Source organism: Plectropomus leopardus, chromosome 2 (assembly GCF_026936395.1).
Source record: "Plectropomus leopardus strain MGB_pleo_1.0 chromosome 2, ASM2693639v1, whole genome shotgun sequence".
Taxonomy (NCBI): Eukaryota; Metazoa; Chordata; class Actinopteri; order Perciformes; family Serranidae; genus Plectropomus; species Plectropomus leopardus.
In genome coordinates this window covers 32,626,798-32,653,938 of record NC_142177.1, presented here as the reverse complement: position 1 = coordinate 32,653,938, position 27,141 = coordinate 32,626,798, and the positions used below count along the sequence as shown (strand labels likewise).

General features: G+C 38.1%; 1 protein-coding gene across 3 annotated transcripts; it reads left to right on the top strand.

Moving 5' to 3' along the window:
- Positions 1-144: 144 nt before the first annotated feature.
- spdef (SAM pointed domain containing ets transcription factor) lies at positions 145-26,540 on the top strand. Of its 3 annotated transcripts, XM_088091344.1 has the most exons (9): positions 145-342; positions 8,718-8,818; positions 12,211-12,344; positions 14,775-14,919; positions 21,733-22,186; positions 22,888-23,085; positions 23,315-23,362; positions 24,269-24,403; positions 25,442-26,540. In XM_088091344.1, exons 5-9 carry the CDS (start codon positions 21,742-21,744, stop codon positions 25,618-25,620), a joined length of 1,005 nt encoding a protein of 334 aa, XP_087947470.1. In that variant the 5' UTR covers positions 145-342; positions 8,718-8,818; positions 12,211-12,344; positions 14,775-14,919; positions 21,733-21,741; the 3' UTR covers positions 25,621-26,540. The 3 variants fall into 3 exon arrangements, with proteins under 3 accessions (XP_087947470.1, XP_087947464.1, XP_042356725.1); XM_088091338.1 differs by having other exon boundaries at positions 12,211-14,919; XM_042500791.2 differs by lacking the exon at positions 8,718-8,818 and having other exon boundaries at positions 12,211-14,919.
- Positions 26,541-27,141: the final 601 nt, after the last annotated feature.

Sequence of the window (27,141 nt, the reverse complement as noted above, 5' to 3'; positions counted from 1 at the left end):
AAGTTGTCTTTTTTGAGGACAAATCTTTGACAAATCTTGGATGGCTGTTGTGAAATGAGGTACATATGTCCCAAAAAGTATGCAGGAAACCCAAACGACACTTTTATTTTGTAGCCAAGGAGGTGACGAAAACAAGCACACCCGCCGCCCCAAGAACCTCGAGGCACCATGGAGTTAGCACACAGTTAGCATTGAACTTCACACACAAAACTCACAACTTTGTTTAACTTTTTATGAAAACCCGTCGACTCTTTTGATCAGAGGACTCTTACGGACGACCGGGATATGAATAATCGAGGATAGGAAACATATTTTCGGACTTTATGACCGCTTCCAATATAGGTGAGTCAGCATTTTTTTTCTTGCTAGCCACCCTTGTGGGTAAAACCTAATAAATAGTATTGGGTACTTTAGACTTCGTAAATTGAACATAGCAATCAAATCGTAGAGAAACCAGCCGAACTACAACGTGTAGCATGCCTTTAGTGGCAAAAGTTTAAATATTTGACTTATATTTTGATGCGCCCTGCTTAGCTGCTCAGAACTAGCTTAGCTGCTAACATAACCCAGTTTAAGAGGTTATTATAATCTTAAAGCCAAAACCAGTTTATTTGTAATAAGACGAAAACACGCTACCCCTCAACCTCATTTGTTGATATAACAGTAAGCCTTTTATTCATAATTGCAGGGAGCAATAGAAGAAGTATTAGTATGACCAGAGTGCGGTTTACAATTGTTAGCTGCTAACATTAGTTTGTCATCATGCTTTCTCAGCTATCAAAATCGTATTTTTCGTTTAAATTTTGTGATAAAGGGTTTATATTCTGATAGCATTTATCTTTCATCCCTTTTGCCCAGTTTATAAATTTGCTCATTACTTTGGTTTTTAACTTCAAAACTAATGACATGCATATCAGCCTCAGTTGTAGCCCAATTTGTTTTCCGTGCTAACTGAAGCGAAATACACTATGATACACGTGGCCTGTGGCTGTGAGGTTAAATGTTATGCTAAATTCACAGAGACAGCACTGAAGACTGACCAAAATAGTGAAATTAACATTCAGTTCATTTGCAACCTCTCTGATGGACACTTCCCCAAAACTTGCAGCACCTGTGGCATTGTGTTGTGTGATTATACTGTATATTTTAGAGTGGCCTTTTAATGTGACCAGCACACACCTGTGTAGTACTCATGCTGCTTAATCATAATCTTAATGTGGAACACCTGTCAGGTAAAGGGATTATCTTAGAAAAGGAGAAGTGCTCACTACCAGGGATTTAAAAAAAGATTTAAAAAACTGAACTTTGAGGATAAGTCTTTTGCATGCATAGAAAAAAGTGTTTAATATTGAGTTTATATTTTTTGTTGCTGCTTTTGAAGCAACCAGCTTTACACCACAGTGTAACTTCCTGCATCTAAAAAAACATAGAAAAACTTATAGGGATTTAGTTAGAGAAAGACAATATGGACAACTCTTGTGGTGCTACAGTCACAGGACAATATTCTACACCCACTAGTTTAGAAAAAAAATGTAAAAAATAAAGGAAGACATGCTGCATGTTTGGAGATCTGCCAATTGATAATGCCACAATATGGTAATTATTTAAAATCTGAAAACAAACTGCACTTTCTACAATGGCTGTTGGTGATATAGAGTAGTCCTTCATTGATGGACTTAAAAGATGTAGCGACAGAATCGTCAGTTTTTGCTGTTATTCAAAACCACTTTGAAATAGTATCAGATATCCTACACGGATACACAAACAGCCATTTCCACAGAAGTGTTTGCAGTAGGATATGTCATGTAGCATGTCCAAATATTCAAATTCCTCTGTTGGTTTAGTAATAGTATACTTGGCAGTCATAGATTTCCATAAAAGGATAAACCACTAAACATGCAGTACCTGTGTCATGCAGGGGAAAATTTCTCTCTCTGGTGATGGATTTCTTGGAGCTGCTACAGACACTTTGAAACTTTAAATGAATGCATTTTGCACAAATATTCATTGTGCATAGGTGGAGATTTCAATATTATTGAACATGTACGTTTTTCTTCCCTTATAATAACATGAAAGTAGCAGAGGACTTTTATTTTGACAAAATTAAACACTCTTATACTAGAAATAAATGGAGAAAAGGAATACATTGGCGCATAAAAAATCACCAAAATGCAGGAAATAGTGTTAGTGCTTAGGAAGAAGTGTTTAATGCTCAAGTTTTCTGCCGGAGGACCCCCAAAACCTTATTTCGTGTCCGTGTTTTTGTGTCCACCTCACACTGTAAGCAATTGCAATTTTAAATTACAGGACACTACAGTATTTTTTGGAAACAGGGTGTTGCATAGAAAATTTCGAGCTAAGTTCAATTCAAACATCCTGTCTTTGAACACTTCTATGTGAGGTTTTCTAGTGTGCAATTTTAAAGTGAAGGACATTTTGTGTTACTAGGTTCATATGTGGTGTCATTTTTGTGATAAGAGATCCAAGCTTATTACAGTATTTACACATTTAATCCTGTACTTAACATTGAAACATGCCGCATGCAACTGGAAATACTGAACTGTATGGATACTGTGAAATTACGGTACATTGCTGGTGTCCGTGTTGCCACCTCTTTACTGTTATTTAACAGTGAAATAATTTACAGTGCAGAGTTGAAACAATACTCATCATCTTTGGAGAGCAGCTTCATTTAAAGGACATATAAAAAAATCATCCTTTAATGATTTCCTCTTTAGTAATGAATAAGAGTTGTGTATGTAATATTAGTAATGTCTTTATTTAAACAAAAAAATTAGGTTAATTGATACTTCTTCCATTTAACTGTCCTTAAATTTGGTCACGGTTGAGTCTTAGGGTGCACACAGAAATGCAGGTGTACTTTATCTGTGTGTTTATGTACGGAAGACAGTGTGTGTGTGTGTGTGTGTGTGTGTGTGTGAATGGGTGTGATGTCCATGCTCATGCAGGTGGAGAGCACTGAGGCGAGTGTTTGAATGGGGCCTGTGTAGACATCGTGTGAAAGGGTAATTGAGGACAAATATTGACTTTTGTTTCAGTGTGGATTCTCCAAAGCTCCTATCATATTTGTGATCTCTCGCAGCACTTGAGTCAATAGGCTTGTTTTGGTAACGATAGGTAACTGCTCATCTTTCCTGTCGGGTCAAACAGACCTTTAGTACTCGGGGCTTCCAGAGTGTAAATGTGAAGGAATGAGGTGTCGGAGATGGATGGTGGATAGCAAACTATAAAATATATGTAGTACTATAGGTCCTTTGTTTTTCGTGACACCGTGATTGTCATCACTTTTCTTGTGCTGCATTCAGACGCCTTTCACAAGCTGTTTGACCATTTGGGACCTGAACAAATTGCTACAAATTGCAAGAAATCAGGTGACAAGAAAATTACACAAAATATTAAATATATATATATATATGTATGTATGTGTGTGTGTGTGTGTGTGTGTGTGTGTGTATATATAATTATAAGAAATTTCTATTTGAAATAATGTTACAGAAAAAAATTAATAAATATACATTTTTATTTTCAGCCTATTTCAGGTCATTTTCTTGTTTGTTTTTTCTTTTTAAATTCTAATCATTTATTGAAGTTTCTTGTTTTCAGGTAGTTTTCTTGTACTTGCAACTTTTTTCTTTTACTAATTTCTTGCTATTTTTTTTCCTGTCTTGTTAAGTTGCCTTCTCCCCATGTTTTTAAAGAAATCAAACCAATTTGTTTAGGTTGTAAAGGGTTAATGAGGAGAAGCGCTGTACTGTCATAACTTCACAGTTTTTTGTGCACTAAAAATGAATGCATGTTGAAAACGTTAAAGAGAAAAACACATTTTCAATCACCTTGTGCCAAAAATTCAAACTAAAATTAAAATGAAAATAAAGAACTGGTTGCTGTTGGACACTCAGGAAAATGCTTGAGGCAAATATAAATGTGTAATTTAAAAATCTCTTCCGCTGATTCTTATCTGTCAAAACTCAAATGAACCTCTCCATGCTTTTTTTTTTGCCCCTAGCAATGCACAACAAACATCACTCACCAAATACATGCATGACTACTCAGCAGTGATATTACATTTTACTTCCTCAGAATTTAAGTTCAAATATTAAAAGATGACTCTTACACTGACTTCTTCGGTATAATGCAGAGAGTATATAGTGAGGCTGATGGGTCAAGCGGTGCAGTCAGAGTTGGAGACAGGAAGCAGCCGTGTGTTTTCATACACCATCTGGTTGATAGAGTACCCTCTGCCTTGGAAGTATCAATGTGATTAGATTAGGGATGTTATTTGTCTGGGTGGGAGCACCACAGGCATCATAAACGACGACCAACATGAGCCAAACTTTTTGCAAAGAGGTGGCGCAGAGAATCAAGAACGATACTGATCATTTACTTAAGTTAAAGACGAGTTACTGCAATTTAATGATACTGCATTACAAGCAAAAGTCCTCATTCAAAATTATCAAAACATATGAAAAGTAAAACTGGCCCCTTTCAGAGTAATCCTAAATCATTAGCAGCATTATAATGTTGTAATTGGTCCAGGTGCCAAGTTTTACTATTTTATCCTGTATAGGAAGGCAACATATGTTATGAGATTTTATCTATAAAATCGTTATCTCCAAAGTTAAATATTCGCAACAGCTGTTGGGTAATTGTAGCTGATTAAAATGCAGATTGCAGCTATGAAGTTGCACAAGATAGATAAACAGAGCCAAAGTAATTAAAGTACCTCAGACATTGTATTTAAAGTTAAACCAATCAATATTTTCACAAAAAACTGCATCAAATCCATCACATGTAAAACTGTGACCAACTCTTCATCGTTCTTCATGTTTTATCTTCTTGTAACTTTACATGTCCAACATGTAACTTCACGGTTTTGCGTTACACTCACCGCTCTCATGTGTAACGTTTTTAGCCACAAGCAGCTGTTTTTTTGTGAAAAAGCTCTGAAAAAGCAACTGCTATTGTCCCACTCAGCACCAAAAGAGACAGACACAGTTAACGACGACCTGGTGAACAAAGTGGAGCATTTATTGGCTAAAGATAGATGAAAAGACGGTCCTCTCTGAAGTTGGTGGAGACCAAAAACAGAGCTAATAGAAGGGTGAATATTAAGCTGCTGCTGCACACGCATAGTCATCATCATCATACGCATCAGTTAATGCATTAGAGACTATTCCCAGTCTGTCTCTTTGCCTTGAAAAAGTAAGTCTTAGCTCAAAATGCAACATGCTAAACATGTTTAAGAATAGCTGTTTAAATCACCAGCTAATGTTTCTCAAAATATTACCAGAGCAATTTACAGCAATGTTAAAGCAATCTCGAAACCTAAGGAGCAAGGTTTTGGGCTGATCCAGTGTCCCCAGTGTATCCGGGCCAAGACCTCCTCTTCTATGCACTGGTCATGCCAACTAATCTCTATAAACAGATATTTGCATATGAATTGAGATACAGTTTTTAAAAATAGCTGATATAAATATAAATGTTCGTTGTGAGAAAAAAAAGTACTTCGACTTCATTTTACCATTGTATTTTGTGCACCTGTCAATTTATTATGTGTAAATGTGCGAATATGATTTTTACCATTATGACAAACCTTTTTTTTAACAGATTGAACATGTACAAAACTTTAGCTGTAAGTTAAAACATTTTTCTTATTCTGCATAATGGATGAATATTATGTACACTGAAAAGCATTGTATTTTATGTTTCCAAGAGAGTGCATAATATTGTGCTCATTCTACCACAGAAGAGACTTGATGATAACTAAAATTAGGTAGGGAATAAAAGAGGATATATTAATATTGGTGTCGTTTATTGGCTAACTAAATTGTTATGTACCTGTAAAAAAAATCTTATATCATGCATCCCTACTCTAGATTAACACTTTTTCTAGATTTTTCTACTTCCTTCTAACAATATGCTTTACAAGACATATTGTGACTGAAATGTCACGGATTTCACCTGTAATACTTTTTCTGCCTCTGTAGAAGTAGCATTATTAGGATCTGTTGGTTGTCCAAAGTACTGAAATAAAGATGTGTACATGTTAGTTTTCTTTGGATTGGATCCATCCGACATCAAAGATGTGTTCCCTTTTCTTCGCCTCAAAGATCCTCCATAAAAGCTGTGAGGCTTTCAAACTTGTTTTTCTAGTTTCTGTTCCAATTCAGGGACAAAGTAATCAGCACTAACATATTCCCAAAGGGATTAACATGTTCAAGCTATCTCCTACATGGATATGATTCACCTGCAGAGACAGTTAAAACCTTAATATACAACTTTTTACCCTGAGGCAGGAGGTGTCCCTCCCTTCTTATCATCAAGTGTTAGTGAATAAATTTAACGTCTGTTGGATGCTTTGAGTTGAAGTTAGTGCATTGTTCTCTGAGGTTGATTTCTGTGTTTTGGGATTTTCTTCCGTTGATGAAAACTCTTTATTTGACTCCAGAGATTCTTGATTTCGGTGACTTCCTTCAGTAAGATATGTCTCACCTTGTGTGTCGTCAGTTTAATACAGAACATTATCAGTAGTGAAATCGGCAGGTTGATTGGTTGGTCAGAAGTGCAGCAGTGCTATCTGTCATCAGTAACTATCTGGCAACACAATAGATGTTTTGTGGTTTTTAGACATGTCTGTTCCTGTGTCCAACTTCCAACTACCTTCTGCTTCAGTTGATTTTTTTTTTTTTTTTTTTTTGCTGCGGTGACATGCAAAGATGCATCTATTAAAAGTTTAATTATTGTCCATGGGAACAATAATAAATAAATACTCAGACATGCTTAAACTAATTTAATTTCATAACGAACAGGATGTGATCATGATTCAAATCTTTAACTTCTCTCGTGTTCATACAGCTATGACAAACATCTAGATTTGCATTCGTCAAGTTATTTTGACTGTTGGTCTGTCATGAAAATGTTACTATAAATTCAAACTGAATAAATTAGTTAAAGGAATACTCACTCTGTAAAAGATCAATTGAATATGAATTACTCACCCCTTCTTACAGTAAGTACATTTACATGCACAGTTAAGTCGATCCATCCATCCATCCATTTTCTTCCGCTTATCCGGGGTCGGGTCGCGGGGACAGCCGCCTAAGAAGGGAAGCCCAGACTTCCCTCTCCACAGCCACTTCGTCCAGCTCTTCCCGGCGGACCCCGAGGCGTTCCCAGGCCAGGGGTGAGACATAGTCTCTCCAGCGTGTCCTGGGTCTTCCCCGGGGCCTCCTACCGGTGGGACGTGCCCTGAACACCTCACTAGGGAGGCATCATGGAGGCATCCTAATTAGATGCCCGAGCCACCTCATCTGGCTCTTCTCAACACGGAGGAGCAGCGGCAGTTAAGTCGAGCTACGCTTAAAACTTGATTAGGCCATTTAATTGGACTGCTGTCCTTGTCCCAGTATACAAGCACCAGAGGAGAATCGATTTATTGACGGAAGTATATCTGACTCCACCACAGCAGGTGGAGATATGAGACCTCTAGTCACAGAATTACGCCCCCTTTCAGCTAGTTGCTGTAGACCCACATTATTTATGCAGCCTGTGATACAGACAGAATCACAACCATAACATCATTTACAATAAATCAAATAAAAAATCAATGTCAGTTACCATATATGCAATATTTAGAATATTTTCTCGCTTTACCTTGCCGTAAGACAGCCCTTACCAACAAAGTTGTTATATCTAAAACTCCAGACTCCATTGAGAAAAACAGTCATTTTACTCGACAAAACAGGGAAGTTGTGTGTTATGTTTTGCTAAAACCCCGCCCACAGCAGTAGGTTGCTTAGCCTTTGTGGCGGTGTTTATGGGACTGCACTTTATTTATCAGAGGGGGTGGCTGGGGTGTGACTTTGTTGCTGCTAGCTGCTCTGCTCATTGTAGTTGTAAGGCTTATGGCAGACAACACCAAGTGGTCAAGAGTGTGGGCTCCCTTTTCTGAAAGTTTAAAAAGGACTGCTTAACTTGAATCTCCAACTTTCGGGGGGGCTAACATTGGTTATACACAAATCACTGGCTCATGACTACAAGTTTTATAAATTAATTGTTGTGTATACTTTCTGTTAGTATACATACAAACAGTGCATAAAAACAGCCATTATGTTATGTGTTTATTGTTATGTACGCGATTTTAAAGTTTTGTGTAAAAAAAAAAAAAAGATTTGCTGGCACAGACTCACTTTCACACACATTTTGAATGCTTTATTCAAATCCAGCTATGGGATTACAAAGAAGCAGGCATCTATTTACCAACAGTTTATGACACTCACGGGCAGAAAAAACATGGTCTTGCAACACACAGCCAGTGACCTGATGGAGATGACACGGAATAAAAACTAGTGTGGCTCTTCTTTTGGTTCGCCTGCTGATCATTCAGCTTGTAAATATGCCCAAGACGGGCATCTTATGTTCACAACTATAGGTACATGTATTTAATCAGTTCATCAGAAAAGGCTTAAGATAAGAAAAAAAATCTATCCTGGGGAAAAATGCTATGCAGCAGTTGCAATAAAAAGTGGAAACAGTATAAATATTAAAGCCTTTAAAGCTTTATCTAAGCACAGGACGAAGGATTAAAAACCCTCCACACACTTCCACCTCTGCATGTCATATCTGTCCCTTCTATTACATAACCCCTCCATGACCCCCTCTTAGCCCCCTTCTGTTGTTCTTGTGCACATCTGCAGGATCTGGCATGTTTCTGCAGCGTTAACTGATCTACAGGCAGCATAATGCCCTGGCAAGCTGCCCAGCTGTTGAGGTGGATCATCAGGAAATGGATCATAACGTGAGTTCAGACCTGTCCTTGAGAGGAGTAACGTTGTGGTTGAATGCGTCGCTGTCAATAAAGATCTCAGTTTGCTAAAGAGGAGGCCATTTAATGGGCGCCATTACTCATAATGTACTGTTGAAATGTAATTGGGCAAAGTTGTATTAATTAACTTCATGTATTCTATCAATAGCAGGAATATTATTGTTCCAGGAATATTATGTGAGATTAGAGTGTATTAGAGTGGTGCTCAGGGTGAAAGGACTTTGACTCAGGAGACCACTGTTTGAGTCCCGTGTGAATCCAAAAATCTTGTTGCGGGTCCAGTCTGAATGGACTGCAAGTGACTTTTATCAAGTCTGTAAAAAAAAAAAAAAAAAAACACTTTATTTTGAAGTAATATTAATTTCCACTGCGGAGCTTTCATTTTGAAGTACAGATTCTGTTTATTCTTGCAATGTTATATTTAATTTTGTTCTTAGCCAATGCGTTATATGGGGTAAAATATCTAATGTATGGACCTTGAACTAATGTTTAAGGAGAAATCTGGCCCTGTGGCTGGTCTAGTTAGGAACCACTAATTTAGATAACTCATGTATATATGAAATTTACCACAAATGTATGTCATCTCCTCAGTTACAGATTGCATTAAATAACATAATGTTTGTCAGTTAAGTTATGTAACAAACATACTTATTTCAACCTCCACCATGGTTTGTATCCTAATTTAACCTAACTGGTAGAGGTGTTAATTTTGGAAAAGCACCCGCGGCTCGCATAACAGGGCAGGAATAAATGGCTTATGTGGATTTGAGGACTTGTTGGATTAACCTCAAAAACAATTGGAAGAGCTGTCATAACTCAGGTCAGAGATGATAACTCACTGCATATTTTGACACTGTGACACTTATTTACTGAGCAAAAGCTAATGGCGTTTATTGACTTTGCTAAAGCAACTTAGGTGGGTCATTGACACCTGTTTACAGTCGGGCTACCTGCACATGCGTAACTCGCAGTTAACACCCAGTAACACCGTCTGTTGCACCTTTTGGCATATTATCTTTGAACCATGACAATATTGTTCTGGAGTCAAGGAAAAGGTCAAACACTTGTTGAAGAAACTGCCATGCAAATTTTGTTGAAGGGACTGGATGTGGGTGAAGCCAAAAGCAAACAAATGTTTTCTTCTCATAGAAATGTGCAATTATTTGTTATTTTACAAGTAAAATATTAAAGTTATTCAGTTTAAATTACATTGCATTATACTATGTGCCGCGTCATGAAATTACACATTTGTGTGTGCAAGCACTCCTCACAAGTGAACACACACATACTGTATTTATAAATGAAACACACACAATTATGTACAAGCACACACAAATACACCCATTCATACACAATTTCATGCCGAATTGTCTAATGGAAGGATGTTGTCATTGCTCACGGTTTGATTTGGTGTGTCCACAAACACTATGCTGCTGAGAAGCCTTGACGCAGTTTGTGCACACCCTCTCTGTATCTCACAATCAGTCCATTCACACTGTGTAGGTAACCATATCAAACCCACAGCTCCTGCATTGGGAGTAAAAGAATAGAAAATATTTCCTGGAACTGAAAAAGAAAAAGAAACTTAAAGATGTAGCGGTTTGCTATCAGAGGACTGGCCATTTAGTGACTTGCATGGTGAATTAAAAGTAAGATTAGAAGGGAAAGATTAGATATACAGTAGTCTTAAAGTACTTTTATTGTTGTGGGTTACCACAGTTTTGCTAATAACAGGCTTTTCTTTGAAAGCCTTTCAGAAACACCTGTTCTTTCTGTGCTTTCGACAGAGCCGCATTGTTCAGACAGGCTCAAATTACGCACAGAACTCTACTAAAGGAGACAGTTTTTCATTACAATGCATCACTTTGAAGGCAGCAAACAGTCAACACAGACAGTTTTTGCATTTGTGGTCAAGATAAACTTAATAAAGGCAACTTTCAATGGTGAGATGTGGCACTGACGGCAGTTTCCTGTTGAGGTCCGTGTAAAAGTCAACATTCAGAAGTAGGACTGATAAAGATCTCAATAGGTGTTTGTTTTTGTTATTGTTGTTGGTCATCATGCAACTGAAATGCTGCAGTGGAATAACTGCAAATGAGCCAAAAACCTTATCATCCCCTCAGCTTAAGTGGTGCATTGTCACTTTATAATATAGATTAATTACTATATAAAGTAAGAGGATGATAAATCTGAAATGTCTTGCATATTCTTTGAAATTATGACACTGCTTTTATGAATTCTTGCACAGACTCACATTAAGCAGTTTGGGTACTTTGTGATTTTGGCTTTTTTAGGTTTGCAAAATAGCATTTTGTGGAAAGTAGATGTCTGGACACAAAGGAATGGCAGCACCATATTTTGTAGTTTTAGCATCTACAGTTGCTGGGATAAGGACTATGTGATACATTTGTCGGCCTTGTGTCAAGACACATATTTAGGGTTAATATCATGTGAATGATTACTTTTTTTTTGTACATTTTTATGCATAAAACATACTACCTCTTTGAAGATTCAGCAGTTCAGAGCCTTAGGAATTAATCCTAACACCCTGAAATCAGTTGGCTTTTCAGCACCTTTGTTTCCATCAGTAGGTTTTTTTAAAGAGGTTTTTGGTTACAACTACAACATAAAATGCATTTTTAGCTTAGCTTTTGAAGCTTTAATGTGTCTAAAAAAAGGCAGGTGCTAATAAATGGTAATGTGAGACTAAAGACTGTCATCATGCCGAGCACAGCTACATTGCATCGTCGTGGGAGGGATGTCACATGAATGTGGTTGATTGGTTTGTAGCCTAACGTTAGCTCTTTACCTCTGGCGATTGCATTTAGGGTTGAAAAATCATAACAGTTGTGTTCATTTGTGTAGATTACTTTGTTCGACAAAAAGTGCAAGTATTTCTTTTTTTTTTTTTACCGTAGAGCTTATTTTTTTCAATAATCCAAAATGCAATGAAAAAAACCCATTTGCTTTTTGAAGTGGGAAACAATGTGAAGCTGACTTCTATGTTAGTGTACAGAAAAACGTCATCCCTGGAGCACTCCCAGAAGTTGTAATTCCACTGTTTGGCAACTATGAAAATTGGCTTCAAAGCTCAACGCCCTTCCTGGGGGCCTGCATGCTGCCTGTTTTAAGATTTAGTAACAGACTAAAAGATTGCGGCTGTATGACATAGCAGAATTATTTCTGTGTATGAATAAATACTTTCTTTTTTTCACTTAATTGTTGTCTTAATCTATTTAATATTCAAGTTTAGAGACAGCTTTTCCAAGTTAAAGTTAAAATCTAATCATCTTAACTGCAAATTGATTTCATTTTTTTCAAATATTGTCTCTGCAGAATCTCCAACTATGTATTTCCTTCTGCAGCATGTCACGTGAGTCTGAGCCAATGGACTGTAAAACCAGGACCTGGAGTGGAATCCCAGCATGTATGGGGAGAATATGTAAGCTCAACGTACTAATACCACAGTCTAAAGATGGTCCTTTACATGAAGTTAAAGGTAAAGTAAACGTTCTGCATTCAAAATCCTACTTAAGTGATACTGCAAAGCAATGTAAGGAAAGTGTTCTGTGTGTATGTCCACTCTTTCGCCACCTAATTTGGAATTAACGTCATACTATGCATACTCTTATCATAATGGCCCACCAGGAGATGGCAACATAAAGTACAATGCTTTTAAATGTATGTAATATCCATTCATTGTGCAAAATAAGAGAAATACTTCAATTTAGGATTTATGTTTTGTACATGTTCACTTTGCCAATTAAAAAAGAAAAAAAATGGTTTGTTATATAGGTAGAAATTGGCATGTTTCCAATATTTCATTTTAAAGTCAATATATGCTGATAACAATGACGTGCCAATATTATCGTGCATTCCTAGTTAAAACTGCAGCGCTTTTGTCCGTATGTATGTGCTTCAGTTCATTACAAATGTGTTACAACAATCCCACTGTAATAAGCTCAGAATCATTACTGTGCAAGACACCTTCTTTTCGTCCTGTTTCTACCTGTAAGTCTTTATTTATAACATTTTAACATTCAAAATGTGGATTTACAGTCCAGTAATACTATTAATGCTTACAGTAAGTTAGGCCTATTTCTATCTGAGCCTTACACCAAAGAGCATGAATGAACACATCAGCATTAAAGTGCTAAATAGACTTCTGTCAGTCACCGCTTGAGTCCTGATGATGCAGGATGACAGTCACCAAAATTGTCCAGTCACAAATTACTTGTCAGTCTATATAACCAAACTACAGGTGTGAAAGCACACTCTAACGGTGCTCGTTCTGTAGAAAAATGGCTCCTGTAGCTAATATACTCTACAGCAAGACATTATTACATTATTTTAATATTGATGCAGTAATGCTGTTGTGAGACAATTAATGGGATAGTAATAAAAGTTCTGTTACGTCTACCGGTACTATTCAATTTTGAATTTTAATGTAAAATTTACCTTCTTTTTTTATGAAATGTCAGATAGTTTTAGCTTCTTGGGTGCCTAAGAATTATTTAAATGAAAGCTGAGAAGTTGAGAGGAGAAAAACAAAAAGAAACAGGCTTTTCTGTAAGTCAATCCAAAACGGTTGGGAAACACTGGTTTAATCTTTAACAATGTATAAGTGTATGATTTTATCTAGAAATGATTAATCTGAGAAAAGTTACAGCAGTCAGATAAATATAGTTAAGTGAAAAGTGCAATATTTTCCTCTGAAATGTTTTAGAGTTGTGCAGTAGAAATACTCAAGTAAAGTACCAGGACCTTAAATTTGTAATTAAGCACAGCTATTGGTATTGGTATTGATACTTACAGTAATACACTGACCCGATCCTGCTTTTATCATCTGAGGAACATAGACAAACTTAGGCCTGTAATCTTTCTAATCAAGAAAGGAAATGAAGATGCTAATACATGTGTTTATTTCATCTCGTTGAAACTACTGCCATTCTCTTTTCACGAGCCTCAACAAATCCTCATTACACCGTTTATAAACCATCCAAAATGCTGCTGCTCGACTCCTTACCCAATCAAATAAATGGTCACATATTACTCCAGTTCTAGCTTTGTTGCACTGGCTTCTCTATAAGTTCAGAATTAATTTCAAAATTCTGCTGCTCAGTTTTAGAGCCCGACATGGCCAGGCCCCACAATATTTCAGCGACCTCCTTTTTCCATGCACTACTAATCAAGCTCTTAGATCTGCCTCTCTGGGTCCTCTAAGTCTTTCAAAAGTCTTTCAAAAAACAGTCAAAAACCTTCTTATTCAGACAGGCATTTTAATCCTGTGCTTTACCTACTCTCACTTTGTATTTTGTCTTGGTTTTATTTTGATGTATTTGCTTTTGTTTGTGTGTTTGTGAAGCACTTTGTGACTGGTGTCTGCAAAAGGTGCTATATAAATGAAATTTGCTTGCTTGCTTGCTTGCAAAGCTTTTTATATTATTTTTCAAAGTATATGCTTTTGTCTGTTATAACTTTGAATTGTCTGTCTGGTACTGAGGTCAACTAGTAGTGTTTGAGAAGGTCTGACTCTAATCTGCAAGACACATGCCACTAAAGACTCACACACACACACACACACACACACACACACACACACACACACACACACAGGCACACACACGCACACACAAAGTAAACACGACTGCCCTATAAATATAAATTGCAGTCAATGGAGCTGGAATTCCTTTGCACTCACTCACTGAGTCACTTGCCCTCACTTCTTCTCAGTTTGTACACACCCCCAGCAGGTGCTTTCACTTGAAGTGTAGTTTGCAGTTGTGCTTTAGGCTGTGACTTTCAGGTTAAGTGTAATTCCACCAGAGAGCCTGGGAGGGTCCGAGGCCTCTGGGCTTGGGGGCTCTGTGACACTCATCAGGGGGAAACAGTGAAGGTGGCCCGCTGCTGGCTGCACCTTTGTCCTCAGGTAGCGCCCCGGCGTCTGAGCTGAGCGTTGGTGTGCATCAAGGACAAACGGCCATCCTGCATCCTTGGAGAGAACCAGAGTTGCGCTGCATCTTTAATCATCCAGTGAAGTCTTTGCCTCCAGCCATCAGAGCATCTTCGTGTCGGTAAGTAGATGCTGCCTTACGCAGTTTCCTTAACATGTGATGTGTGTCTAAAAAATTACAGTTTTTTTCCCCCTTATCATAGTATTACTTTTTATTGTTAAAGGATCATTTGTGTGACAGTAGTTGTGTTGTTTTCTGTCACTGATGTCAATATCTCATCTTTCATAGAAAATAAATGGCATCTTCTGCGTGACTTACCTGGTACAGGATAAACAATATCCAAAAGATATGAGTTATTCATTGTTAGACTTAACTTTGACACCCAGTTAAAAAAAAGGATATAAATAATCTGTTTTGATCAGCAAGAATTTTGGTTCGTCTTGAGTTCAACTAAGTTAAAATACAATGTGGGAAACTGTCTTTGGCTTCACAGCACAGGATTAAAAACAACACAAGACAGTTGATAAAGACAGAAAAGCTGTTATCTAATTAATTAACCTCATAATTTCTCCTCCTTGTCATGTTTGCCTGTTTTTCCTGTTTCTGTATATGTATAATTAGCTTTCACACTGGAGGATGGTTGGTGGTTTGACGCCACCACAATAATTAGCTGACATTTAACGTGTCAACACTGTGTGGGATAAGACAGTGGGATTTAATTATGATATTTTGATAAAAGATGGAAATTAAATAAAACGGCTGCTCCCTAAAGACAAGACTATAATAACAGTAAATTACCAGCAGAAATAACAGAACTGCTCAGTTGTTTCTATAGGTGCAGGTGCGTGTTTACTCTCTGTCAGGTCTATCATTTTACGCTCAACTACGTCATCACTCTACGTCATCACGAAAAGCTGCGCAGACTCTTAAGGGAATGTGCAAAGTTTTTGAGGTGTGGAGGGAGGCTTTACTTTATGTTTTACATCTCACTGCAAATATTTTTGTGGACCTTCCACATGACTTCGGCAAAGATTGCTGCATCCTGCCTCCTAAAATTTTAAAATGACCTCTTCATAAGGCAAAACACACATTTATGTTCCAGGGTGCACATGACAGTTGACTTAATTTTTTTAATATAATAAATCTTAAAGGAAGGATGAAATTAGACTTTAATAAAGGGTTAGAAAAGTTAGAAAATGCATGAAAGGACACCACCCAAAAAAATAAATAAATAAAAAGTTTGTCCACCCTCCGTTTAACAAGAATTAAAGATTGCAATACCCTCTCCCTCTTTCTGAATATGGAATCTCAGACAGTCTGTCTTGTAAAGGTTGGACATGGATGAGACATGGAGAGCTCACCTTTGCCAAGTCTTGGAGAGTTACAGATTTGGCCATGAGATGGTGGTTTAGGGAGGAGACCATCTGACAATCTGGAGAAGCTTACTGACAGCTTTAGTGTATACGTTTCTCTTCAGATGTATCCCAAAATTTGAATGAATTCCCAGAAAATCAGAAGAAAAAGATTATTGCCTTATTAAATCCACTTCTGTTTTACATAGTAGGAGGTGAGCACATCAGGATAAACAGTGGGGGTGCCAGTTCCTTTTGGGTGCCACTAAACCAAATGCAGAAGAAGAGGGCACACTGAGATGATGTAGTAGAGCGGTGCAGAAATTAGTCCAAAAACATGGAAATGAGTTAGCATTTTTGTAGTCCTTGTTCTCTCATTTTTTATTAACTTTTCGTCCTGCGCAAGTTATTTATTTATTTTTTGCAATATTTGATTTTTTTCCCCAATTTTTCTTCCACGTAGGTTCTTACCAAACAATAAATAAATAAATAGATAATAGTAATAAATAATTTTCATTATAGAGCACCTTTCATATAGCAGCACAAAACTAGATTTAAAATAAGGGAAATACATGTACTAAATGCTTCACTTAAAAATAGAATGAACATAAAACAGGCCAACTTTATTTACATTTAAATATGTATGCACAAATTGAAAATATGCAACAATATTATCCACTGAAATTCCATAAGGCCGGGTATGATGAAGCGATTTTTTTCTGTCCCATTCATCTACATGGTCACATAGGTGTTGGCTGTAACTATATCTTTAGTGACACTTTCTAAAGCAGTGTAACTGTGTAACTTTTAATATTGCCATCAAAAAACCTTCTTTCTTTTGGATCCTCTGACAGTCACTACTTTAAATCCAGCTGCACGAGTTCATGCCTTAGGCCTCACGACAAGAGCCTCCATATCTTCACTATCTCGCAAAAACAGGTTTATTCCTCCATCTGTCCATGCTGCACCTCCAAATCTTCAGGTCCAATCTCAGTCGTGTGAGGTTTATCATCTGCATCACCAACTGTAAATACAGCCCTCTGTCAAAATTTGGAACAACAGCAAAGCTTACTCAGTGGTTTAGTGTTTCCTAGGATACTGGCCTGATGCCAACTGCACCTGACTAACTGCAGAAATTAATTAAAAAGTGCACCAGCTTCCCCCGTTGGCACTTAATACAACCAACTAATGAAAGAAAAAGAGTCGAAGATGAAGAGTATAATAAAATGTGATTACAAAAAGAGATGTGATGGTCTGTAAACTACAAATATTGTAAATAGCAATAAAAATTAGAGGCCACACGCGTAAAACATGCCTTTATTTGCAAATCATAAAATAGGCTACATCCATATAATTGTCCACCAAAAAATAGACTAATGCTACACCTAAGCCTGATTTATAATGTGAAAAGAGCACCTGTACATCTCTGTTGCCATAAAAAAGGGGGCTCAGGCAGCAGGCCAAAGATCCAAATCACTTCCTGCAGCCCACACACTTTCTTCCCAGCAATGGTTATATTGCAAATGTCTTTTTCCTTGTTCTGGGAACAATGACTTCCTTCGCTGGTCCAAGTTTCCCATGAGAAACAATAACAAGGGGAAAAAAATCTCCCTTTAACGCTCACATGGCAAACAGTCACGCCTGGCTGTACACACTCCTTTAACTCCAGACTCAAACAACACAGACCTTTTTTTTCTTTGTTGGTGACGAGCTGAGCTGTTGATGAACATTTTGTTCACTGTTAAAGAGATGATCTCAAATCTCTCACGAGACACTTTTGTTTCCAAGCTCAGATCGAGTCATCCAGGTTAAACCAACTTTTTAAAGAGCAGCCGACTTCAGCTTGTTTGAATCACTACTCATTAACTTTAAACTAAACACTTCTGTCACAAAATGTTTCAGCAACAGTGATAGATTGGCTAATAGGTTAATTTCAAGCTAGAATGGTTGTATTGGTCTGCAACTTTTAACCAATTTTACTTCAAGAGAGGGTTTTAAAACTAGGTTTTAAACTTTCTTTTTTGACAATTCTTATGTGAAAAAGGCTACTGCGCACATGTAGGTGAATGTCCACTGGACACAAAGTTATATGAATGGGCAGTATTTGGATCCCAGTCGGATCCTTGTTCAAAAACGCCACTAATTTGTTCATCGAAGGTCCTTATGACTTTTTCAGTTTTGTTTTGTTTTTTTCAGTTAAAAAAAACCCACTTCACTTATTTATTATTTTTCTATTTATTTATTTTCAGTTCTTTTTAATGAAAAATCTAACACAAGTTCACTGTTAAGTCAGTATTTTTCTTCTTTTTTTCCTTTTTTATCAAGTGAAACAAACAGGTCCTGCTTTGGTCATTTTTAAAAAATCTTTTCCCTGTCCTTTCCCCCATTGAAAAATATAATACACAGGTCACTTTTTGGTCTGTTTTTTTCCTTCTTTTTTTTCCCCCTTTTAAAATGAAAAATATAACACGGGTCATGCTTTGGTCTGTCTAATATAATACATCTGTCACTTTTGGCCTTTTTTTGTTGGTGTTTTTTTTTTGTCTTCTTCCCAATGAAAAATATAAGTTCACTATATAAATAAGTTGCTTTGGTCTTTTTTTCCCTTTATTTATTATTATTATGTTTTACCCCCACCCCACATAATTCCAATAACACAGCTCCAATCATATAAAATCCAAAGTGATGATACAAACTTCACCTCAGATAATTACCCTCTTCACGTTAAATGAAACCAATCATGTGGAAGAAATATTGTTCCCAGGGTGGACGCCTGCACGGAGGGAGTCCTCCTCTGTCGGTGTCAAAGGCTGACTTTGCTGAGTAAATGGAGCAAGCTCTAATGCTCCTGAAATGAATATCAGCGTCTTGACCAAACTCATTTAGAGATCAATCAGGGTCTTAATCCCTCTCTGCAGGGGTGTGTGTTTGTGTCTTTTTCTTGTGCCCCCTCTTCCTTTTGGAAGAAGGTAATATGGCTAAATTTGCTTTGCTAATGGGCTTAACGCAAGCTGTTGCAGAGCAGAGTTGACACGAAGCAACCAGGCCGGGATGCCAGTGGCTTTTAATCTGACTCCTGATGAGTGAAAGGGAGTGTGGGTTATAGTTTACGAGAAAGTTGGAGATAAAAGGAAGACTTTGGGGGAGGTTTTACAGTGGGGGGTTGAAGATTGAAGTCTGGAAGAGTAATCTTTTTGAGGGTGGGGAAGATAACTTCATTTAACTTTGGAGAAGTTGGGTAAATGTGTCCATAAGACAAAAAAAGCTGAGCGTTATGAAAGGGTTTGCACTCTTGAATCCAGGCTTTTACAAAAAGTAGTGGAAAGTGTGTGCAGCCAAAATCAGTAGACAAAGACATTGTTGCTTTTTCAGCCCGATAGTAGCATGAGACTGTGCGTTTTTGCCGAGACATCACTGCTTTTCCTGCCAGATATAGGCACGAAAGTAGTGTTTTTACTAAGACTTTGCTGCTTTTACTACCCGATACCAACATAAAAAGTGGTTCAGTGCCACAAAAAGCAGCTGTTTTTTTTTACCAAGATGTTGCTGCTTTTCCTGTTGCAACTATACCCCCCAAAACCAGGTGTTTTAAAGTTAAAACATGATCTCTTCCTCACCAAACTTGAACCTAACCACGTTAACCACAGTGTTGTTGAAATGTTAGGTTTTGACGTATCCACTACACAATAACAACAATTGTGTTTCTTTTGCTCATGTTGAGAAGATGGTGGTGAAATGTTCACTCAGGTTTTTACTTTTTCAAAACCTTTTGCCAGTGAGGTAACTTGACATTCTGTCCTATCAGAAAAGTATAACATCAGCTGGATTCATTTTTAACTCAACCCTCACAGATGGTTTTGGCTGATGGGTGTAGTCGATCATTTTGCAAATTTTACGAGACTTTAATTTCTTTGCGTCTTGGCAAATAAAGCCATGACTGTGAACATGTGCTCTGTGGGAGCACACTTCCTTTACTTTGGCATCAGGCTCAACCACTGATAACCTGGCGGGTGACAGCAGTGTGCCTTCCCATCTACCAGCTGTGGCAGGTACACATTATGGGTGTTATATTGCGAGTTCACCCTGAGATTACAGCACATGTGCTCAACCTGACGTCCATAAATGAACACTTATGATGGCAATTTCCTGTTAGGAAGAAGCTGTCGCCGCTATCAGTCCAGTCTTCATAAAACAGACGTCTTTTTTCAAACATGGTGGACGCTCTTCTCCACATTATCTAACTTGATTAAAAACTCCAGCTGACAGTGGAGACAGAGGGCTGCAGGGACGGCACCTTGAAAGCCGAGGCAGGCGGCCGAGCTGCTTCAGGTCTCAATACAAGTCAGCTACCCCCGACACATCAGGCATTCTGGGCCACTGACCCACAAATAAGAGACTCAGTCAAATCCATTTTGCCCCATGCCTGTCAGCGCTGTGTGTGTTTTAACGCTCCTGAGGGTCATTTCCCCAGTTTCTCCATCAGGCCCCGAGTTCTTAAAAAGCATCGAGCAACACAGTCTCGCCCCAGTTCTGCCAAAAAACACATTACGAAAAGGGACTCTTGCCTGCAGCTGCTCTGATGGAGTTTATTACTAAAGAAAAACAGTTGGTGTTTTAGCAGCCAGAGAACTGCAGCGGAGGGACTGTTGGAGAAGGTATTTTGTTTTTGACTTGAAGTGTGACAGGATTTTAATCCAAAGTGAACAGTTTGAATGTTGCAGACAGGATTATCATTTTTAAACTATTGTCTGTCAGTGTTTCCAGAGGTTTTTCTGAGACAACAAGTGATTGTTTTTTACCAAGAGATTGCTGTGTTTCCTGCCTTGAGTGGCAACAAAAGTGGTTGTTTTTTTCGGAGACATTGCTGCTTTTTTTTTTTTTTTTTGCCTGGCAAAATCACGTGAAAAGCAATTTTTTTTTGCATATTGCTGCTTTTCACTCTAATTCAGAATCAGCCTCAATATTCCTTTAACAAACATTTTACATTGCACATAGGATACTTTTACACGTCTCTCAGTTCATGTTCAAGTAACTATAGATATAGAGTTTCATTATAGATTAAATATAGAGTTTAACCCTTTAAAACTTGAGCAAATTGGAATTAGTAGAAAAGAAAGTACAAGAAAATTACCTCAAAAAATATAAAAATAACAGTTCAGTAATATCCTTAACTTTCTTTCCCTAGACATTTTTCCCTAGCTTTTTAAAAATAATTTTCTAAATCTACTAAAATCTTTCAATATGAGGAACATTTCTTACCAAGTTTCTCATTGCCTTTATTTCCCCAGTATTTTGGAAATAAATCGCACTAATTGACTTCAGTTCAAAGGTTTAAGTACTTGTAATAGGCCTCTTAAAGCAGCACTAGAAAGTTATGTCTCTCCAGAGCACTGAGGTGCAGAAGGGCTCGCTTTCGGGAAAGCCTGATCCCTGCAGCCCTTCAACAATAGGCCTCATTGAACGGGCCGGAGTGTGTACTGTTGTCTGTCATTATCTGTTGTTACTGTGTGCTGTGGTCTGATGTGTACAGTTTTGTGGAAAAAAAATCCTCTTGGGGACCATAAATCTAACTTGTCTCCAGGAACCAGTTATGTCAGATCCAGTGGGCAGTTTATCGGAGGGCACAGTGTATGGATCCAGGATCGGGATGACAGAGGACTCCCTCGCCATCCTGGAGCGAAACAGAGGCTCCGGAGAACCCTGGGACCTGGGCGAAACCAAACCAAACGTGGAAGCCCTGGAGCGTGGCGTGCCAGGCCTCTACCTGTCCTGCTTCGACATGCTCCTCACTGAAGACGCCACCTGGCTGGTGAAAGTTTCAGAGGCCTCCCCGACGCTGGCTGTGCCCATGACTCGCATGGGGCCCCAGGAGGAACCAGAGCAGTGCCCCGTCATCGACAGCCAGGAGCAGGGACTCTCTCCTGGGCTGGAGGGGCAGGAGGAGGAGCGCTCTCTGGAGCAGGTGCAGAGCATGGTGGTGGGAGAAGTGCTGAAGGACATTGAAACAGCCTGCAAACTGCTCAACATCACGCCAGGTAGGCTGCCGTTCACCGCACCTGCTGCTGCAGTTTGTCATCTTCAAGAGGGGAGTTACAGCACTAAAGACATTTAACTGACTAAGAAATAAATCTTTAAAGCACACAAGTTTTTTTTCATGACTAAAAAAGATCCCAAAGTGTTTCCCGTTACCTGCAAGTAAAGGGATATTGATTCAACTTAAGCTTCTGGATCTTGCCCCCAAAATCAACACATATTTGTGTGGATAGCCAAGACAAAATGACAGATCTCCTAAATCATATCCTGACTGACACAGAGCTGTGTTTGCCTGCTCCAGGATCTGTTTAATCCTGACCTTTGCATGAGTTCTCCTGGATTGTGACAGTGCATGATGTCTCTCTCCTGCCAGTAGATAGTGTACACAGTCTTAAGGGCGAGGTCTCTACTGCTCACTTAAAGCAAACAGAGGAAGCATTATGTATTGTACGGCTTCTGGTTGCCATAAAGCTACACAATTCACAGGCATCTGTTCCACTGATTACAATTTAAGTAGCATAAAAGCGTGATTGCCTTGTGGTTTCAGTAAAAGTATTATGTATAAATGTGGTGGAACACAGTAAACACAGAAAAATAATGGGAATTTAACTGACAATATGACTTTGACAAATAACCCCAAACCAGGTCGTTTACAGCAGGCACAGCTGAGAGTTTCTCATCATTTTCCTGTCTGTTTCCACAGACCCTATCGAGTGGAACACAGGGAACGTCCAGAAGTGGCTGCTGTGGACTGAACATCTGTACAGGCTGCCCCACGCAGGAAAAGCCTTCCAGGACCTGACAGGAAAGGACCTGTGTGCTATGAGCGAGGAGGAGTTTCGCCAGCGCTCCCCGCAGTGTGGAGACACGCTGCACGCACACCTGGACATTTGGAAGTCAGGTGTGTCTGTGTGATTTTTTTTTTTTTTACAATTGAACTTGCATTTGAGTTTGTCTCAGGGTGTTAATGTACAGCGTGGATGGGTGGGAACAGTTCATTTTCTTTATTTGATTTTTCTTAGAAGTCACAAGTTTGTAAACAGTCTTACAAAGAGTAACAGATATAAGCAGTAATTAATTGAAGGTCAACTTTATTTTTTAATTAATTGATTTTAATCTTTTCTCTCCAGCTGCCTGGATGAAAGAGAGGTGTTCAGTCGGAGATACAAAAACTACCGGTATGTTTGGTTTCCTCGTGGATCTGCCTTCTAAAGATAATTTCAAACTTTAATCAGTAAAAAACTGCATTGGATTTTACCCAGAATTCTGCAAAATACTTATACATTTACACACTTGGAGTACAGACCACTGGACATTTTTGTTTACTTTGTAAGAGTAAAAGATTTTGGATGCCCATTAGCTTAGTTGGTTGACTGGATGCCCCCTCTGGATGTACAGAGGCTATGTCCTTGGTCCTTGGTCCTTTGCTGCATGTCATCCCCTCTCTCTCCCCTTTTCATGCTCAAGCTGTCCTATTAAATAAAGGTGAAAAACCCCAAAATTTATCTTAAAAAAACCCCAAGATTTGAATTTTCATGCAAATCACACTTACTTTATGTACAATCCAATCGCCACAATAAATGTTGGCTTTGTACGTTTCTGCAAACCATGGGTGTGTGACGCTTGCACATTTCATATGAAGCAAATATGTTGAAACTTTATATTTTTTACACTTCAATTTTTAGTTTTATGTCAATAATGCTGTGGATAACACATGGTTAAGTTTAGGCACAAAAACCACTTGGTAGGGTTAAGGAAACATCACAATTGGGATTAAAATACCCAATTTGTTGCTGGAAACACTGCTGAACATGTCCCAAACTCTTGTTAAAAAACTCTCACTTTTGTTGGTCTTGATCTCACCTCTGTGTCACACCATCTCCTCCAGATGTTCATTTGCATGCTGTCCCATCAAAGTCACTTAAGAAATGTTAATACTATGTATTGTATGAAATGTACAAATGTAACATATATGTGGTTTACAGAAACGTACAATTCCATCATTTTATTCGAATGACTTGGCTGTTGTGAATCTCCTGGTTAGTTTACCACTTTGGCCTTAAATGTTGTTTCGTGTTGTTTAGTTGGCGAGGATCTTTGGTCCGAGGCAGATTCGTCTTGTTCTGGTCAGCCCATTCATCTGTGGCAGTTTCTCCGAGAACTCCTGCTTAAACCTCACAATTATGGACGCTGCATCCGCTGGCTTAATAAAGAAAAAGGTATCTTCGTTATTTTTTAATGCTGCACTTTTGATATGTGTTTTTTTTATTTCGACTCTTAAGACTTTTAAAATTACTCTGGAACTTGACTTCAAGAATCATACTTATCTTGCTTTTAAGATAATCTTTGGAATAAAAGGGAAAACTTATAGTGATAAGAAACTATTTTATATGTTATGATTTATTGTACTTACAATTCAACTGTTTTCATCTCTTACCCTCACATGCGAACACTTCAACTGATTTCATCGCTTCAGCTGACACTTCAGCTCCTTAAGTGCTTCATTTAAAACTGTAACTCCTCTACATCTTATCAGCAAATTCATATCTTAAAGCTGTTTAACTCATTGTTGTTAAAATCTTAAAATAGTTTTTAAATATTTAAATAGCATATCAGGAGCTTTGAACTTCCTAGATACCTGCTATGCTGCTTTACAGCCCGTTCACCGTAGATTTAATCCCAATGAGACTACGGGTTTAACCCTTTGAAACCTGGATTGACATCACTTTTCTTGTGGTGCCTTTCACAAGCCTTTAAACCTTTGAACCCTGAGCAAATTGGTTTGATTTCTTTTTTAAACTTGGGAAAAAGGCAACGAGAAACAAGCAGAGAAATTGGAAGATTTTGATTTTTTTTAAAGAACTATATTTATAATTATCATAATTATATATTTAAAATGATATTTTCAGCATTGCTATTATTTTTAAGCATTTTTAAGGTTTTGCTTATTTTACTTTACTGATTTGTTTGTTTTTTGGCTAATTTGCTAGGTAGGTACTTTTTTGTACTTTTTATATACATTTATTTTTTTTGTAATTTCTGGGTCATTTCTTCTTTAATTGCTTTTTGCATTCCTCCCATGTTTTTGGAGAAAAACCAAAACAATATTCTCGAGTTTCAAAGGGTTAAACGGAATGAAATAAAAGAAAAATGCATGCAAATAGAAGACTAACATGGCTGTATGTAAAATCTAAACACTCACTGTTATGTTCGTTTTATTGCATTTTGTAACAAATGTCAAATCTCTTGTGATTCAGGTATTTTTAAAATCGAAGACTCGGCTCATGTTGCGAGACTGTGGGGACTCAGAAAGAACCGCCCCGCTATGAACTATGACAAGCTGAGCCGCTCCATACGTCAGTACTACAAGAAGGGCATCATTCGCAAACCTGACGTGTCTCAGAGACTCGTCTACCAGTTTGTTCACCCAGTATGAAGCGGCAGCGTAATGGGAGGAGACGGAAGATGATAAGGAGGAGATGGGAACCTACGAAACTAAAAGGACAAACTATCTCATCATGCAGTTGAACACCTGAGATGAAAAGGTGATAGGAAACACGTGCACTGATCAACACACACACTTTCACTGCCAACACTGACACTGGCAGCTGTTGCGTGACGGCTTATCTGTGCATGATGTGAGAGGAAGAGACAAAACAAAGTAGGCGATGAGGCTTTTTCCTGCTGCAGAATGAAACAGCCACAAACACAAAAGAAAACAGAAACTGCCTTGTAATTTGCATGATCTGCCTGTTTATTCTTACATAATGTGATTCTCAGTTATTATCATCCATTACAGCAAACAGTTCAAACTGATTGCTCTTTCGCAAGCTTCAGGAAAACGCCCAGGGCCCACAGCTACATTTGCTTTGTCTTCTTGTTTCGCACATCTTGACCACGGTCTCTGTTTGAGTTAAAGCCGGTTTTGCTGCCACGATTGAAAATGTGGTGAGGATTGTTTTGCCTCGTTTTTGGGTTTGGTCCTGGCTGTTACACACACAGTCAGCCAGGTCCTGTGACCCATCTCGTCTTAATCGTACTGAGAGGGAGACTTGAACAGTTTGTTGGATCTGGATCCAGGAGAGAAAAACTGTTATCAAAGGATCCTCAGCACCTGTTGTGTCATATTATTTTTAAAAATTATTTTTTAAGGTGTAAATTGGTAAAGAAACTAGCATGACTGTTTCACTGCTGAGAAGCCCTGCTTTTCAACTCTGGTTTGTGCTGCTGTACGTTGCATTTATGTTGTGGGTGTTTCACTGTGGACACCCAAAGAGTTCAAAATAAAAATAAATAGGAAAAACATTATGAAATCTATAATCATGTAAATAAATACAGGTGAAATTTGCTATACAACTATGACATTGTGAAGTAATTCAGTTTTTTTTGTCTTTTTTTTCTATGAATGGCAATGTTGGTCAGTCCACCACTTTCGTACACACTAAAATATCCCAACAACTGAGGTAACACCATCAGCCTGTCACTCAAAGCGGCCCACCCTTTATTATTTACAATACAGCCCTGATAAACGGGTAAAAAGACTTCACCCACTATACAGTTGTCACGAATAGAAAAAGTAGTCATAGAGACCAGGCTGTAAACATGTTTATTTCTGCTCTAAAGTTGAGCATTTTAACATGGGGGTCTATGGGGATTGGCTCTTTTAGAGCCAGACTTCAGTGGCCATTAGAGGAACTGCAGTTTTCTGCATTTATGTGTCGACTTCACTATTCAGCATTGAGAAAAAAAGAATTATTTGCACATCATGCAGGTGTAATGATGTGTCACACTGAATGCAAAGCAAGAGTTTTGAGCAAAGTCAGTGCAAAGATGCGAATAGACGCGGTTTCATGTTGGGCGGCACGATTAGAACAATGGATGCGACACAATGGAAGCAAAATGCGTATTTCACATCTTTGTGTTCATCGTGCTCGTTGAAACATGAGTGAGAAATTTT

Bases quoted from the DNA above. Each gene is read 5' to 3' on its own strand.
- spdef (XM_042500791.2), top strand. From the start codon at position 21,742: ATGTCAGATCCAGTGGGCAGTTTATCGGAGGGCACAGTGTATGGATCC. The intron at 23,086-23,314 runs GTGTGTCTGTGT...TTTTCTCTCCAG, and splicing joins CCTGGACATTTGGAAGTCAG to CTGCCTGGATGAAAGAGAGG. The intron at 24,404-25,441 runs GTATCTTCGTTA...CTTGTGATTCAG, and splicing joins CTGGCTTAATAAAGAAAAAG to GTATTTTTAAAATCGAAGAC.